General features: G+C 37.6%; 2 protein-coding genes and 1 non-coding gene across 3 annotated transcripts; 2 read left to right on the forward strand and 1 right to left on the reverse strand.

Moving 5' to 3' along the window:
• Positions 1-915: 915 nt before the first annotated feature.
• LOC137722541 (serine/threonine-protein kinase SAPK3-like) lies at positions 916-4,637 on the forward strand. The gene is made up of 9 exons (XM_068461569.1): positions 916-1,435; positions 2,465-2,539; positions 2,797-2,898; positions 3,024-3,077; positions 3,189-3,281; positions 3,451-3,543; positions 3,731-3,835; positions 3,943-4,041; positions 4,180-4,637. The coding sequence occupies exons 1-9, from the start codon at positions 1,313-1,315 to the stop codon at positions 4,456-4,458; spliced, it is 1,023 nt and encodes a 340-aa protein (XP_068317670.1). The 5' UTR covers positions 916-1,312; the 3' UTR covers positions 4,459-4,637.
• Positions 4,638-5,405: 768 nt separating this feature from the next.
• Positions 5,406-5,477, forward strand: TRNAG-UCC (transfer RNA glycine (anticodon UCC)). The gene has a single exon. It is a non-coding gene; the product is annotated as a tRNA-Gly (tRNA).
• Positions 5,478-9,097: 3,620 nt separating this feature from the next.
• Positions 9,098-13,128, reverse strand: LOC137721686 (TMV resistance protein N-like). The gene is made up of 5 exons (XM_068460712.1): positions 12,579-13,128; positions 11,372-12,476; positions 10,998-11,273; positions 9,781-10,878; positions 9,098-9,655 (listed from the first exon to the last, which is right to left on the reverse strand). Exons 1-5 carry the CDS (start codon positions 13,094-13,096, stop codon positions 9,098-9,100), a joined length of 3,555 nt encoding a protein of 1,184 aa, XP_068316813.1. The 5' UTR covers positions 13,097-13,128.
• Between the last annotated feature and the right edge of the window lie 656 nt (positions 13,129-13,784).

The raw sequence follows: 13,784 nt of genomic DNA on the forward strand, positions 1-13,784 counted from the left end.
TCGAGACCCAAACGCCATTTTGCCCAAACAATTTGCAGGGCCGGTGAGACTACCGTGGTCCATGGCCATGGCAAGGAGGGAAAATGCCAAACTTGGGGATTATATATTTAAGACAAAATGTATGTAGAACAAAAAACTCAGTCTACGAGTCGCAATTTTACTTAGCGTTTTGTACTTTTCTCGTAATATTTTTCATCTTGCAATTTTACTTTCCACGTTGTATCTGAATTTAAAAGTGTAATACAAAAAAGATTAATTTCGTAAATAAAATTTATAAATTAAATGGTATTGGATTAATAAAAAATAAATACGTTCATCAATACTTAAATAATTATTCAATCATCAAATTTTATATTATTTAATTTATTAAAATTTATATTATTTAATTTATTAAATTTTATTTACAAATTTAATTTTTTTAATATTTTTTTATAAATATTTTTACTTTACGTCACTGATAAATCGAATCTTTAATTAAACGGTTCATAAAATCCAAGCTCACCACCAAACAAATGGCAGAAGCAGCAGCAGAGTGTTCCAAAAGTCCCGACGTCGGCATACGTGACAATGTCCAAACAGCCCCTCATGATTGGATAATATTCTTTACAAACCTCGAATCTTCCTTCCACCATGGTTCTTTAGTTCTTGACCAAGCAAACTTACACTATGGTAGGACCCACGGCGGCGTACGTTAGCCCCTTCGGACAGTGAAATGAGAAAGACTTGAAGTTGAAGTACCTCGGACTCAGCTCTAAACCTACGCACCCCCTCAGGGTCCAAGAACAAGGTGCAAAAAAAAACGCACGACGTTCTTCCCCAAAAAAAAAAAAAAAAAAAAAAAAAAAAAAACGGATGATTGTTACAGTGTCAGAGTCAGCAGCAGTGTGTTTATCGTAGGATTATCATAAGCCCCACTTGAAACAACGATATTGTTTTTAACTCGTGAATTATTGTGATATAATTCGTTAAGCGTGTAGTTTTGTTACATAAAATCTCATAACAATAAAATAAGGTGAAGATATTTAACCACTTCATTTTTCTTAAGATACGTCGATATTTTAACGTTAAAGAGCGACACTTTGAAGGGACCCCTTCTCTTGCAAGACGTGCCTTTTAATTTGGGTTTGTAATTTAGTAGGAGCAGCTCTCTTCTCTTTCCTCTCCGTTTTCTGATCTGGTTGTCGTCTTCTTTCTTATCACCAACCAAATTTTTTTTTTTTGATTTGTGTTTTTCCTTTTGCTTTTGGTATTTTTGTGTCTCTCTTTTTTGGTGGTGGGGATATTTTGTGCTTGATTTGTTGGAGGGTTTGGGATGGAGGAGAGGTATGAAGCAATGAAGGATCTTGGTTCTGGGAATTTTGGGGTGGCGAGGCTGGTCAGGGATAAGAAGACAAAGGAGCTTGTGGCTGTCAAATACATTGAGAGGGGAAAAAAGGTCATTGCTTTTCTCTTTTGCTTTCCCATTTTAGTTCCTTTATTTGTTGCATATTGTTTAGAAATGTATGAAATTTTTGGAAGTGTTAGTGCTAAGAGTTGTGGAGGTTGTAATTTATTTTAATTTTTTGATGATTTGGGAGAAAAAAGTCACTGGTTTTTTGGTTTGGAATTCTGTGTTTGTTTTCCCATTTAAAATGGTGGTAAGAGAGAGATCAAGTCTGTTGAAGTTTTGGGACGAGACGGTTCCGCGGATAATATCCCCCGGGGATGGCTTCAACAAAGTCCTATGTAATTATTTGTTGTTATGCTTTGTAAATGTACGATGCTTCTTTCTAATTTCAGCCGCTGAATATATATTTTTCCGTGTTTATGAGAGAACTAGTTTTAGACTTTAGGGTTTAGAAGGCTGACCATTTCTTACCAGATACTTTTAGCTGGAAATGCAGATGTTGAATCTCATATATGCGAATGCCGTTCTTGAAGTTTGAGTTGTGTGATACTGTTTTGTTATTCTGATCCATAAAATGTTCAAGTTCATACCTTAAGGCTGCAGTTTTTTAGAGAGGACTAGCTTGGATAGGAGAACTTCCAAGTTTTGTCCGAGTTAAAGGCAAAAGATGGAGTATTTGAAAATCCTGCTATATTTCTGTGAAGTCAATCATGCTTCTAAAATGTTTTTAAGTAAAGATAGTGTACTACTTGACTAATTCCGGTTGAATTTTAGACGGTCAGTTACAGTTAGGTTGTGCCTAATAATTTTATCATACGGAGTTGTGTCCTCAACTTTTTTTGGCACATGATTGCGTGCTGTATCACTGTAACTTCTTAAGTGTATAACTGTATCCTTTTTTTTCACTAGTTAAAGCTGGATATGCAAATTAGGGCTATAGATATTGCGTTTATTGTCTATTTTGGATAGTGATTAGTCATCTGATATCATTCCTAGCATTTTCTTCTCTTTACATACCTATCATGAATGTATATTTTAGTAGGGATATAAATTCTGTTTTGCCTCTCTGAGTTTCAGATTGATGAGAATGTTCAAAGGGAAATCATAAATCACAGATCGCTGAGGCATCCAAATATTGTCAGGTTCAAAGAGGTAACAATAACTTTGTATTGATTCGATTGTGTGTTTACATGCATTTCCGGGGGTGCATGTGTCCGTATTTTCTTTTTCGCCCTTTTACTTTCTTCCCTTCTCAGCGTGTCATTGAATTGTACAATTTTCGGTTACCATCATGTAAAGATAAGCAAGTGTCAGATGATAATCATCAGTCAAACTGAAAGTGACTGCAAAGAGCTAGGATAAGGCAGTCTTGCATTGTACATTAACAAAAGAATCACTTTTGGCTGCAGCTCTGGTTGACTCCAAGTCATTTAGCAATTGTCATGGAATACGCAGCTGGCGGTGAACTTTTTGAGAGGATATGTACTGCTGGTAGATTTAGTGAAGATGAGGTTGGCTTGTTTAGTTTATTTGGCACGTTTGATTCAAATTCCTTTATTTCTGGCGCATATCAAAATTATATGTAAGTGTTAGTTTTCCTGACTGATTGTTTAACGGTAATTCACCTTCATGACAGGCAAGGTTTTTCTTCCAACAGCTGATATCTGGAGTCGGTTACTGTCATGCCATGGTATATTTATATTTGACAAACACAGAAAGACATGCACATACGTAACCAACTGTTTCTTGTGAAGAATTAGTATAATTTCTCTTCTTACATTTGGCTGTAATTTTACCGCAGGAAATTTGTCACAGGGATCTGAAACTGGAAAACACACTTTTGGATGGAAGTGCTTCACCACGTCTTAAAATATGCGACTTTGGATACTCCAAGGTTATTATGAATTTCTTGTTGAATAAAACTTTGTTTAGGTCAGTTTAGTACGCAGATTATTCTGGGTGCTCTGTAGTCTTTTTTACCCGTTTGTTTGTTAATGAAATTTTTGGGTTAGCATCTACTTGCCTGATGTATCTGTTAATCTGTATTATTTACTACCTTGCAGTCTGCTATTTTACACTCACAGCCAAAGTCAACTGTTGGAACACCTGCATACATTGCTCCGGAGGTTCTATCACGGAAGGAATATGATGGAAAGGTATCTAGTTTCTATATTGTTTCCGCAACCAGCCTCAAAATTTAAATCATATTGTGGGATTTTACTCTATGTTGGACATGGTAGTTCTAACCACGTAGTAGCTTACACATAATATCATCAAAACTGATACAGGCCAATCGTACTATGTATCATATTATTTAATTTGTAAGTTGGTACAACTTGGTAGATTGCAGATGTTTGGTCATGCGGTGTGACGCTGTACGTGATGTTGGTAGGAGCATATCCTTTTGAGGATCCTGAAGAACCTAGAAACTTTCGTAAGACCATTGAGGTGAGCTTCACCTTCATCCACACACACACATGGTAGTTGTACGTTGTGATTCCAAGGAGTTATGGTTTTTCATTCCAACAATTAATTGATTGCAACTTCTGAAACAGAGAATTATAAGTATCCAGTACACCATTCCCGACTATGTACGTGTTTCTGCAGACTGCAAGCACCTTCTTTCTCGTATTTTTGTTGCCAACCCTTCTAAGGTAACATCAGATCCCATGTTTTCTTCATGAGTTTCTATTGTTTCATTTTTGTTCACTTGAGGCACAAGAACAATGTATGGACTGTGAAGATAAACGCACAAAACAGCACTGACAGTCCTGGTCATAACGTCATTGTAGAGGATTAGTCTTCCTGAGATAAAAGAGCACCCTTGGTTTCTGAAAAATCTGCCGAAAGAGCTAATTGAGGTTGAGAGAACAAACTATGCGTCAGTGGAGCGTGACCAGCCTAAACAGAGCATTGAAGAGATAAATAAGATCATACACGAGGCAAGGACACCAGGGGAAGGATCCAAAGCAGGTGGTAAAGCTGTTGCTGGGCCGTCCGACTCTGATGATCTAGAGGCTGATTTGGACTCCGAAGTTGATTGCAGTGGTGACTTTTCAGGCCATCCTTGAGCATGATATCGGAAGGATTTGTTCTTTTAGGGTTTGTTTACCCACAAAAAATACTTTCTTTGGACATTTATGGTGTTGAATCAACTGTTTACCCACAAAAAACACTGTTGATGATATTGTATAGCAGACTATGCTATGCATATTTGTACAAAGAATTTGAACAAATTGAAGTGGGGATTGAGTTATTTCCATTGTATGTAGATTGTATTTGAACATGTTTGGATCCTCGATGCCATTTTTTGATATTTTGTTTGAATGTACTCGCACAAGTCTTCGACAGCATGATCTGCATAATTTAACGTATCTAGTATTTGACAAAATTTTCATACTCATTATCTTAATGGATCATGTCATGTCAGACCCGATAACGTTTTTTTAACGGGTAATTTGATAATGACTCGAAACCTGTTATTTTTGTGGCATGTTAACATGTCGTGCAATCAGCTTGAAGATCTAAAATAAGGGTTCAATTAAGGTGTAGGCTTTCCCATCACTTGTGGGTCTTGTAATTGGAAGATCAACGGTAAAATTTCTTAATAGAACATTGTGATCACGTGGTTGATCATACCACTGTTACAGAAAAAATTAAAGTCCCAACGTTTTAGTCTCATCTGACGAAAAGAGATCATCTCCTGATCTTTTCCATCAAGACCACCGGATCAAGTGATCCGGGTCTTCTAAATTTTATCCAACAGTAAAAAATTATCACAGTTTTTAAGAAATCAAAATAGGTGGACCGTTGAATGAAATTTAGAAGGCCTGGATCATTTATCTGGTGCCCTAGGTGCATCTGACCTCAATTCTGGCCCTGTACTATGTGAGAGTCATCCTACCAAATTTTTGTCTAGCTATGTGCTGCTGACGTGTAAGGGTTCGAGAGCTGTACCAAATGTGCTCATATTATTTAAAAAAAAACAAAACAAAAAAACAGAGACTTTATGGCAAGAGCGTTTGTAGTCCAACGGTTAGGATAATTGCCTTCCAAGCAATAGACCCGGGTTCGACTCCCGGCAAACGCATATGACTTTATTTTAAAATTTAATTTTACTTCTGGTGCCTAAAGTCTTATGTTCGATTTCCCAGTCCCACGATGTTATTGTAAGCATCTCTCCAAAGGAAAATACACTAGATTAAAGTCCTTCCAATTAGTTAGTCAATTGACTGATTAGAAATGTTAAAAATATTGACTATTTAGAAATTACTGTAAAATCGTATTAAGATTACAGTTAAATTATATATATTTTTAGAATTACAACATTAAATAGGTAATCTACTTCTAATAGGAATATAAGATATATTCCCAGATTCCTTAGGATTTACACAATCACATTCTTATTCTAAATATGACTGCAACACACACACACACACACACACATATATATATATATATATATACAATGTAAATGAGGGAATAAATTGGTTGTGAGCTCGCCATCTACAATATTAGAATATAAATTTTTTTACTTACAAATAAAATTGAATAATACTAGACCATACTATTAAGTGATGATAATACATAATTTTTAGTTATGACCATTGGATTAGATCTCACGAGTCACGACTAAACCCTAAACCCTAATCTAGCTACTTACAGGTTATGTAGTGGTGGCGTAGTACTAAGTTTCTCCATATGGTTTGTGCCACATGCCTGTCATGACACAAAACTGAAGGTTAAGCTCCATTGGTCCTCCATTTGCACTGGTTCAAGGAACAGTAGAAGCCCCTGCCAAGGAGCCACATTCAAGAAGATTCAGCCTGAAGTTTGCCCAACAATAAGAAGGGGTTCGGTTACTTCGGTAGCATGGATTGGTTCTGGTCCGGGAGTTTTTATAAGCCTTGCGAATCACACACAGTGGAAAAAGACTACACTGTTCGCTTCTGTTCTTCCAGAAGACATGAGCATCACCAAGAAAATTGCTCAACTTCCGGCTGCTCCAGATGTTTGGAACAAACAGTATCAATGTGACTGTCTTGGAAAAGCCTGTTCCCTTGTTTCTGCGAAGAACTAAGACGAGTCATGGAGATCTCACTGCAAACATGAAATCAAATTAAAAGAATCTATACAATACCAGTATGTAACACGATGAAATGAGTCCCTTCCAACGTGGTTTTCTTTCCTTATTCTGAGTAAAATATCCTGATTCTAATCGTAGGAACCCAACTCATTCACTGGAAGCGGATGAATTCGCAGGACCAATTAGACAAAGAGGAGGGAGGAGCATTCTCTCCAACCAAGAGAGGGAGGGAATGGGCGGGAACACTTAAAATGAGCATTAGGTTGGACCTTATGAGATCAAATATCAAGCTGCAAGGGAACATTTGTCCAAGGTAGATCATTTGATCATGGCAATGTTGAGTAGCAGGTTTTTGTTTATGCTGTTGTTTATCTTTTCCTGCCTTCTCTCTTATTTTGTCAAAATTTGTAAAGTATTGCTTTTCACTTCATTTGAACAAAAAATGTAATGGTTCCTTGTTAAACAAGCTTAGATGACTTCCATAAAGCTTTTGCGAAAATTAAAAGAAGTAAAACTTCGAACTAAAGTCAAGAATTCAATCAAGAAAGATCAACGATTCAATTCTATTTAAAATCAAATGGACCCATCACTTAATATTATGGCCTATTGATATGCCTTTTCACTTGTAAGTGAAAGATCTTAAATTCGGATCTCATGGATAACGAGTTTCGATACCAACTTAATCCTAAAACTCTGAGTGATTTTCAAGATTGAGGTCGAACTATTAAAGTATGAACGAAGGATTAGAAAATTTCTCACGTGAGCATTACAAAGACATGGGGAATCTTTTAGTATGTTATATCACCCGACACCATAACCGTTGCTCATCCCTATACATGGGTATTGCTAAAAGGGTAATGAGTTAGTCCTGGTGTACGACTACATGCCCAACGGAAGCCACAACAAATTTCTGCACAAAACCTTCAACTCAGCAGTTCTATCATGGAAAGCAAAGACTTTAACATATTTCTCGGAGTCGATTTTGCAGCTCTGCTCTTGCATATCTTCACGAAGAGTGACAGGCAAATAATTCAGAGGGATACTAAAACTTGCAACATAACGCTCGATGCAGATTTTAACGCCAAACTAGGTGATTTTCGTCTAGCAGAAGCGTATAAGTATAGTTCCATCATTGCAAGAGAAGCAACTATAACAGCTGGAAGAATGGGATATGTTGCTCCGGTACGTTTATTCAGGTGTTCCAACAGTTAAAACTGATGTTTACAGTTTTGGTGTGGTGGTGTTAGAATTGGCAACGTGAAGAAAGTCGGTGGAGGATGATGGAACGGTGGTTGTTGATTGGGTTTGGAGCATGTGGGAAAAGGAGAAACTGCTTGAAGCTGCTGTGATGAAATTGGGGTTCCATCATAAAATCAATTGGTCATATGAGAAGTAGCCCAAGATCATATAAGCCCATATCAAGGTATGTCCCTCACCGATGTGGGACAAACTTTTCCTCACATCATCAAATCTCAACATGCTGATCTGAGGTTGATGGGGAAGTTTGATATGGTAAAGATGGAGAGGATGCTGATGACTGGACTTGCTTGTGTGCACCCAAACCATGTGAAGAGGCCAACGGTGAAGGAAGCTGCTAGGATTCATAAAGGCGAAACGCCTTTTCCTCTGCTGCCACCAAGAAAACCAAGGGTAAGCCATCCCCCTAGTCTTCCAAAATTGACGTTTGGAAGGAGATTGACATTAATTGAAAGCGTAGGAGGCTCAAAACTAAATTAAAAGTTTCAAAGTCAAATGTGAAACAAGGTCCAAAATTCATGGGGCTTAAGACTTTCTGTACATTATATTTTTTCCTGCCAACAAAGGGATTTATACATGTACATCCCCGAAAGCTGCAAACGTTGTTACAAATACAAATCCCTTGGATTATGTCTTTAACGCAATAAAATCTGTCTCTTAACACCATTAACGATTGCACTAGTTCATTCATTTATCCATTCTTAGTGCAAAATAAAAAGCTCATGAGATAGTTTACTGATCACAGAAACAAAATCTACCGAAAACTTATCACGGTAGAATGATGGCGCTACACTGATATGTCCTAAATCAGGGATTTGCAGATGTCCGATGAATCCAACAAACGTATGACTAAAAAAATATCGTGAAGCACAAAGGAAGAAGCAGATTAAGAAAGAATAAAGGCTGGGAGTTAGATGGTGACTTGCTAACATGAAATTCTGAGATGGTGAGAATTAGAGCAATATCATTGGCTTCATTTATTTACAGACACTGGATATTCAACCAGGTACAACTGTTAAGAATTCAGATATGGTCGCTGTCTCTACAAGTCAACGGGGAAAGCTCCTCTGGTTCGAATATGATCAAGAGTCCTCCTTAGGCCATGTTTGAGCCCTGCTTGATTACCTGTCCTGAATCCTCGCCCGAAAGCTGTTGCATCCGTCTCGGTTACTTGTTTGAAAAATTCACCAAGCAGCTTCTCTTCATTAGACATTGTCAAACAAGACCCAGAAGACGTCTCAGAGTCTAGCCACGTATGGGCTAACTTGGCAAATACCATTTTCCACCTTTAGGCTCAAATTCCGGTAACTATTAAGCTGATGGAATAAATAGATAGTGAGTTACCTGCATTTATTATAAGATGGTGACTAGTAACAATGTTTTTTGCGGATTTGTTCTGTGTTGTTGAAGCTAGCACTTCCAGGCTCACTTGGAGCTGCCTCGTCACGATATTCATGTGTTCGTTTCAAGATTTTCAGTGTTTGGTTGAGTTCTTCCAAATCTTGCTTGTACACCAAACGAGCCCCACACTTCTTCACCTTATTCAAGTCTGCTTTTACTCTTCCCACTCCAATACCACCAAAGTAAGTTTCGAATAAAAACGGTTTGTGATGACAAGCTTCACGAGACAAATAAAATACCCAAAGGTGTTCTGACACAAGAGGTCCTATTATGTTTGAACAAATCGCACGGTAAAAAGGTTCTGATAAAAACTCAAATTCGAAATTACTATAACAATGAAGGGCAGCTGGATTGGCCAAGTTTTCCTTAGGATTTTCAAAAACAACACAAAAGGCAATCCCCAGCCAGTTGGTACGTGATGGTGGAGGAAGCTCCACATTTACTGAATGTCCCACACTCTGATTACTGAACCACTCTGGAATTTCACTTCCAGGGATTACAATCTGTGGCATTCGGTAATAATCCTGTAACCAAAGAACTATTATATGGATATTATATATATATATATATATGTATGTATGTATGTATAGAGAGAGAGAGAGAGAGAGAGAGAGAGAGAGAGAGAGAGAGAGAGAGAGAGAGAGAGTACCTTGTTCTGAGTGGCAACTTTTAGAATCCTTGAGAGTATTGTATTGGTCCAGGCTTCATCTTGAACCAATGCAATGCAATTCCGGCAAGTGAAACTAAAATCATACAAATTGGTGAATCTGCTGCTCAACTTGGATGTATCTGACAAACTTCGTAAGGAAGTACAATCGTCTACATTTACATGCAATTTGCCATTAGATGGAAGAGGTGGCAATTTTTGAAGGCTTTTGCAGCTCGACAGACCAAGATGACAAAGCTTAGAAAGGCACCTAATGCTTTCAGGTAGACTCACGAAATTATTTCCACCAAGATTCAATCTTTCCAAAAAGGACAAGCAGCCAATATCATCGGGAATATCCCCTTCACAGAGTTTACAATCTCTTAGATTTATGGTTCTTAAAGTGCATAAACGATTTAGAGAAGAAAACATCAAACCCGGACAAGGAGGAGGATCAGGAGCACTCTTTCCAAGTCCTAATATGCGGAGAAGGCCCCACCCGTCCCTTGCCTTAGCATATGATCCGTATAATTGTAGATGTTTGAGATTTTTCATACCCCCAATCGGCTCTGTCAAAGTGGCTCCCAATACAAGTGTCTCTAAGTGATCCATGTCTCCTGGGAGTTTGTCAATTTTTGAGCATTGTCCCATACAAAGGCGTCTAAGAGACTTCAAATTACAAATAGCCCTTGGAAGGTTCAAGAGATTTTTGCAATTAAATAGATTCAATTCCTTGAGGCCAACCAAATGTTCAATTGATGAAGGCATTTTCTCAATCGCAGTCCCACCTAAGTGAAGCTTGGATAAGTTCTTCATATGCTCCCCAAATTCTGGAATCTTTTTCACATTTGAGCAGCCATTAAGATTTAAAGATTCTAGGGAATCCATTTCAACTTCACTTGGGAGGCTCTTAATGCTATTACAGCCAGAAATATGCAAATGTTTAAGTCTTTTGAGGACTGCAATAGACGGGTGTATCTCAACTAAATTTTTACAATGCCCAAGAGCCAACTCCACAAGATTTGGAACACCACTGAAATCTGGGGTATTAATCAATTTTTTGGAGAAGCCAAGATCGATATGTTTCAAGTTGGGCAAGTCCTGTACAACAGTGATATGGTTTAGATTGTATATTTAGCTTCTACAATCTTAAAGTTTATTCAAAATAATAAATAAATGATTATTCTGTAAATTAAATAGCATTTATTCAATACTATTACCAATTTTCCCTTCCAAAGCCGAACAAGTTTGCTCTTACGCATCTTTAGTTGAGTAAGCAAACACAAGTGAAAGCTGGTTGGAAGAAATTTGGAAGGATAGAAACTCCAATTTATAATTCTCAAGGAACATGGAAGAAATTTGGGGCATGAAGAAATGATCAAATTATTGAATTCCAGAAACCTCAGTTCATGCATATTAGAGAAGGCTTCCGAATTCCAGTGCACCTCTTTTGATTCAGGTAACTGTAAGACTATGCCTTCAATAGCACGTGTCCCCTAATAACCAAGAATGTAGGAAACATCAATTTCACATGCAAATATTATGTTAATAGAAATCATATCCATTTTTGAACTTGGTTTACATAATTTCTTACCGTATTGGTCATGAATACATGAAAAATGTCATTAGGAAGCCACAACCTACTTCGTAAACCAGGCTTTTCAGATTCTTGACGAACAATTGTCCATGCCATTTGTTGTATGAAATCATGCATCCCTATTTTGTTTCCGTAATCATTGAATAGAAGAGATCTCTCAATTAGCAAATCTATTAGAATGCGACTAGAAATTCCAAAAGAATTGTCTAGTACTTGAATTACTTGCTTTGTGTACTTCCCTTTGTGGAAACATGCAACATCAAGGAAAATTCTCTTCTCCATCAGCCGGAGTCCATCATAACTAACTTTAAGCGAATAAAAAATATTCTGATTGGGAATTTTATGTAGATTATCCAACTCACTATTCCATGCATCTCGCCCTCTCCTATACAAAAAAGACCCTAAAACTTTAAGAACAAAGGGAAGGCCTCTGGCATGGTTTAGGAAACGGTCAGAGAGTTCCAAAAAGTCTTCCTCGGGTTGGTCTTTTTTGAAGGCATGGAAGCTAAAGAGCTCAAGAGCTTCTCCATAATTCAATCCCTCAACCTTATATGATGTTGCTATACCATGCTGGACGAGCAGACCTTCATTTCTTGTTGTAATGATGATTCTGCTCCCCATACCAAACCAACTTTGATTCCCAGCCAGTACTTCTAGTTGGTTTAATTCATCCACATCATCAAGTACGAGAAGAACCTTCTTATTGCACAAGCACTTCTTACTGTAAATTCTTCCGCACTCTTCATCCCAAATTTCTTCCTTCTTTTCCTTCAAGATTGGGAAAAGAAGTTGTTTTTGAAGGCTAAGAACAGTACGATCTCTTGCACAAACCTCTCTAACATTAGCAAGAAAACAGTGAACTTCAAAATGATGGAAGATTTTATCAAAAACTAGCTTAGCAAGGGTTGTCTTGCCTATGCCACCCATCCCAGTTATCCCAATAAAGCGAACATCATTTGCATCAAGAGCTAATAACATAGTAAGTTGCTCGAGCGCGGAATCAATTCCGACTAACTTCTGTGAGGAATCTGACAAAGTCATTGTAGCTTGCACCTTCCTCCACACACATTTGACGATGTCATCAATCAGCTCTCTTTCACACCTGCAAAGAAGAAAAATTGAATAACAAAAAAGAGAACATAAGTAAGCAATCAAGTATGCATGACTATATTAAGACATGGGCAAGTTGTTCATGCTTGCTTACTTAAAATTCTTCGAATCCCACCCAGAAATTTTCGACACTGTTTTTAAAGCAGCTTTCCACTGAGTCACCTTCATTTTGTCTTCAGTGCTAGTCAACTTTCCTTCATGCTCGGCGAAGGCTTCAGCAAACCTCGCCCTCTGATTTCCCACGTCAGAGGGATCGACACCATAAAAGACTGGGAGAATTGAGTTCCTGCCTTCCATGCACTGAATAATGTTTGTAAGTTCAGTCAAGCACCATTTGGAAGAAGCATAGGTTGGCGAGAGAACAACAATTGCAGTATGTGATTCTTTGATCGCACTCGGTAGCTCCAGAGGAATACTTGTTCCACCTACAAGTTCTCGATCGTCCATGAAAGTCATAATTCCTTGGCACTTGCACAATTCGTGGTATAGATGGGAGACAAAACCCTTGCGGGTGTCTACACCTCTGAAACTCAGAAACACGTCATACTTCCATCGAGGAGCTGATTCAGATGAAAGAAGAGATGCAGAGGCCCTTTGCCTGCTCAACGCCATTGCAAAGTGGCTCCTCACAATCTGAGAGGAACGGTAATTGTCGGTAGAAAATCACTCACACCAAAGTAGGAACCGATGATGAAGAGAAGCTTTTTTTTTATTTTTTTATTTTTGGGTCTCTTTCACCAATGGTCTTCGTTCTCTCTCTTTTATTATTTGGATGATCAAACAATATTTAATTATTAAATTAGATTATCAAGACGTTAAAGTAAACAAAAGATTAATTACTTGATCATTGAGAACTAAAGCATCTCACCAACTCTAAATAAATAAATAAACAGATTTACGTAGAGCCAAAACAAAGAGCTGGATGAAGGGACAAAATTTGACGACTAAAAATGTGTAAAAGGAGACTTGATTAAAGAGATACGAAATTTTATGGAAGCACACTCTCAACGTGTTGAGAAAATTCTCGAGAAACTGAAGTATAATTTGAATGAAATTTCAAGGAAGCTCACTCTTGACATGTTGCGAAGAGTCTTTCTAAGTAACAAAAATAATTAAATAATCATGTAACAAGTGCATGTTTGTGAATGAAAGTCCGGATATAAATTGAAGCATACTCGTAAATTTTCTGAATAAAGCAGACAAAATTGTAGGCATCATCCATATACCAAGAACCATCATCAGAAAATTCACAATTCTCATTAAATAGTTTAACTGAGACTTGTGCTGATACTTTTGGTGC

The sequence above is a fragment of the Pyrus communis genome, chromosome 17 (assembly GCF_963583255.1).
Source record: "Pyrus communis chromosome 17, drPyrComm1.1, whole genome shotgun sequence".
Taxonomy (NCBI): domain Eukaryota; kingdom Viridiplantae; phylum Streptophyta; class Magnoliopsida; order Rosales; family Rosaceae; genus Pyrus; species Pyrus communis.

Excerpts from the sequence above, each read along its gene's own strand:
- LOC137722541 (XM_068461569.1), top strand. The coding sequence starts at position 1,313 with ATGGAGGAGAGGTATGAAGCAATGAAGGATCTTGGTTCTGGGAATTTT. Across the intron at positions 3,282-3,450 it reads GCGACTTTGGATACTCCAAG|TCTGCTATTTTACACTCACA; the intron begins GTTATTATGAAT and ends ACTACCTTGCAG. Across the intron at positions 3,836-3,942 it reads ACTTTCGTAAGACCATTGAG|AGAATTATAAGTATCCAGTA; the intron begins GTGAGCTTCACC and ends CTTCTGAAACAG.
- LOC137721686 (XM_068460712.1), bottom strand. The coding sequence starts at position 13,096 with ATGGCGTTGAGCAGGCAAAGGGCCTCTGCATCTCTTCTTTCATCTGAA. Across the intron at positions 12,477-12,578 it reads TGGGATTCGAAGAATTTTAA|GTGTGAAAGAGAGCTGATTG; the intron begins GTAAGCAAGCAT and ends TCTTCTTTGCAG. Across the intron at positions 10,879-10,997 it reads GGCTTTGGAAGGGAAAATTG|GACTTGCCCAACTTGAAACA; the intron begins GTAATAGTATTG and ends ACTGTTGTACAG.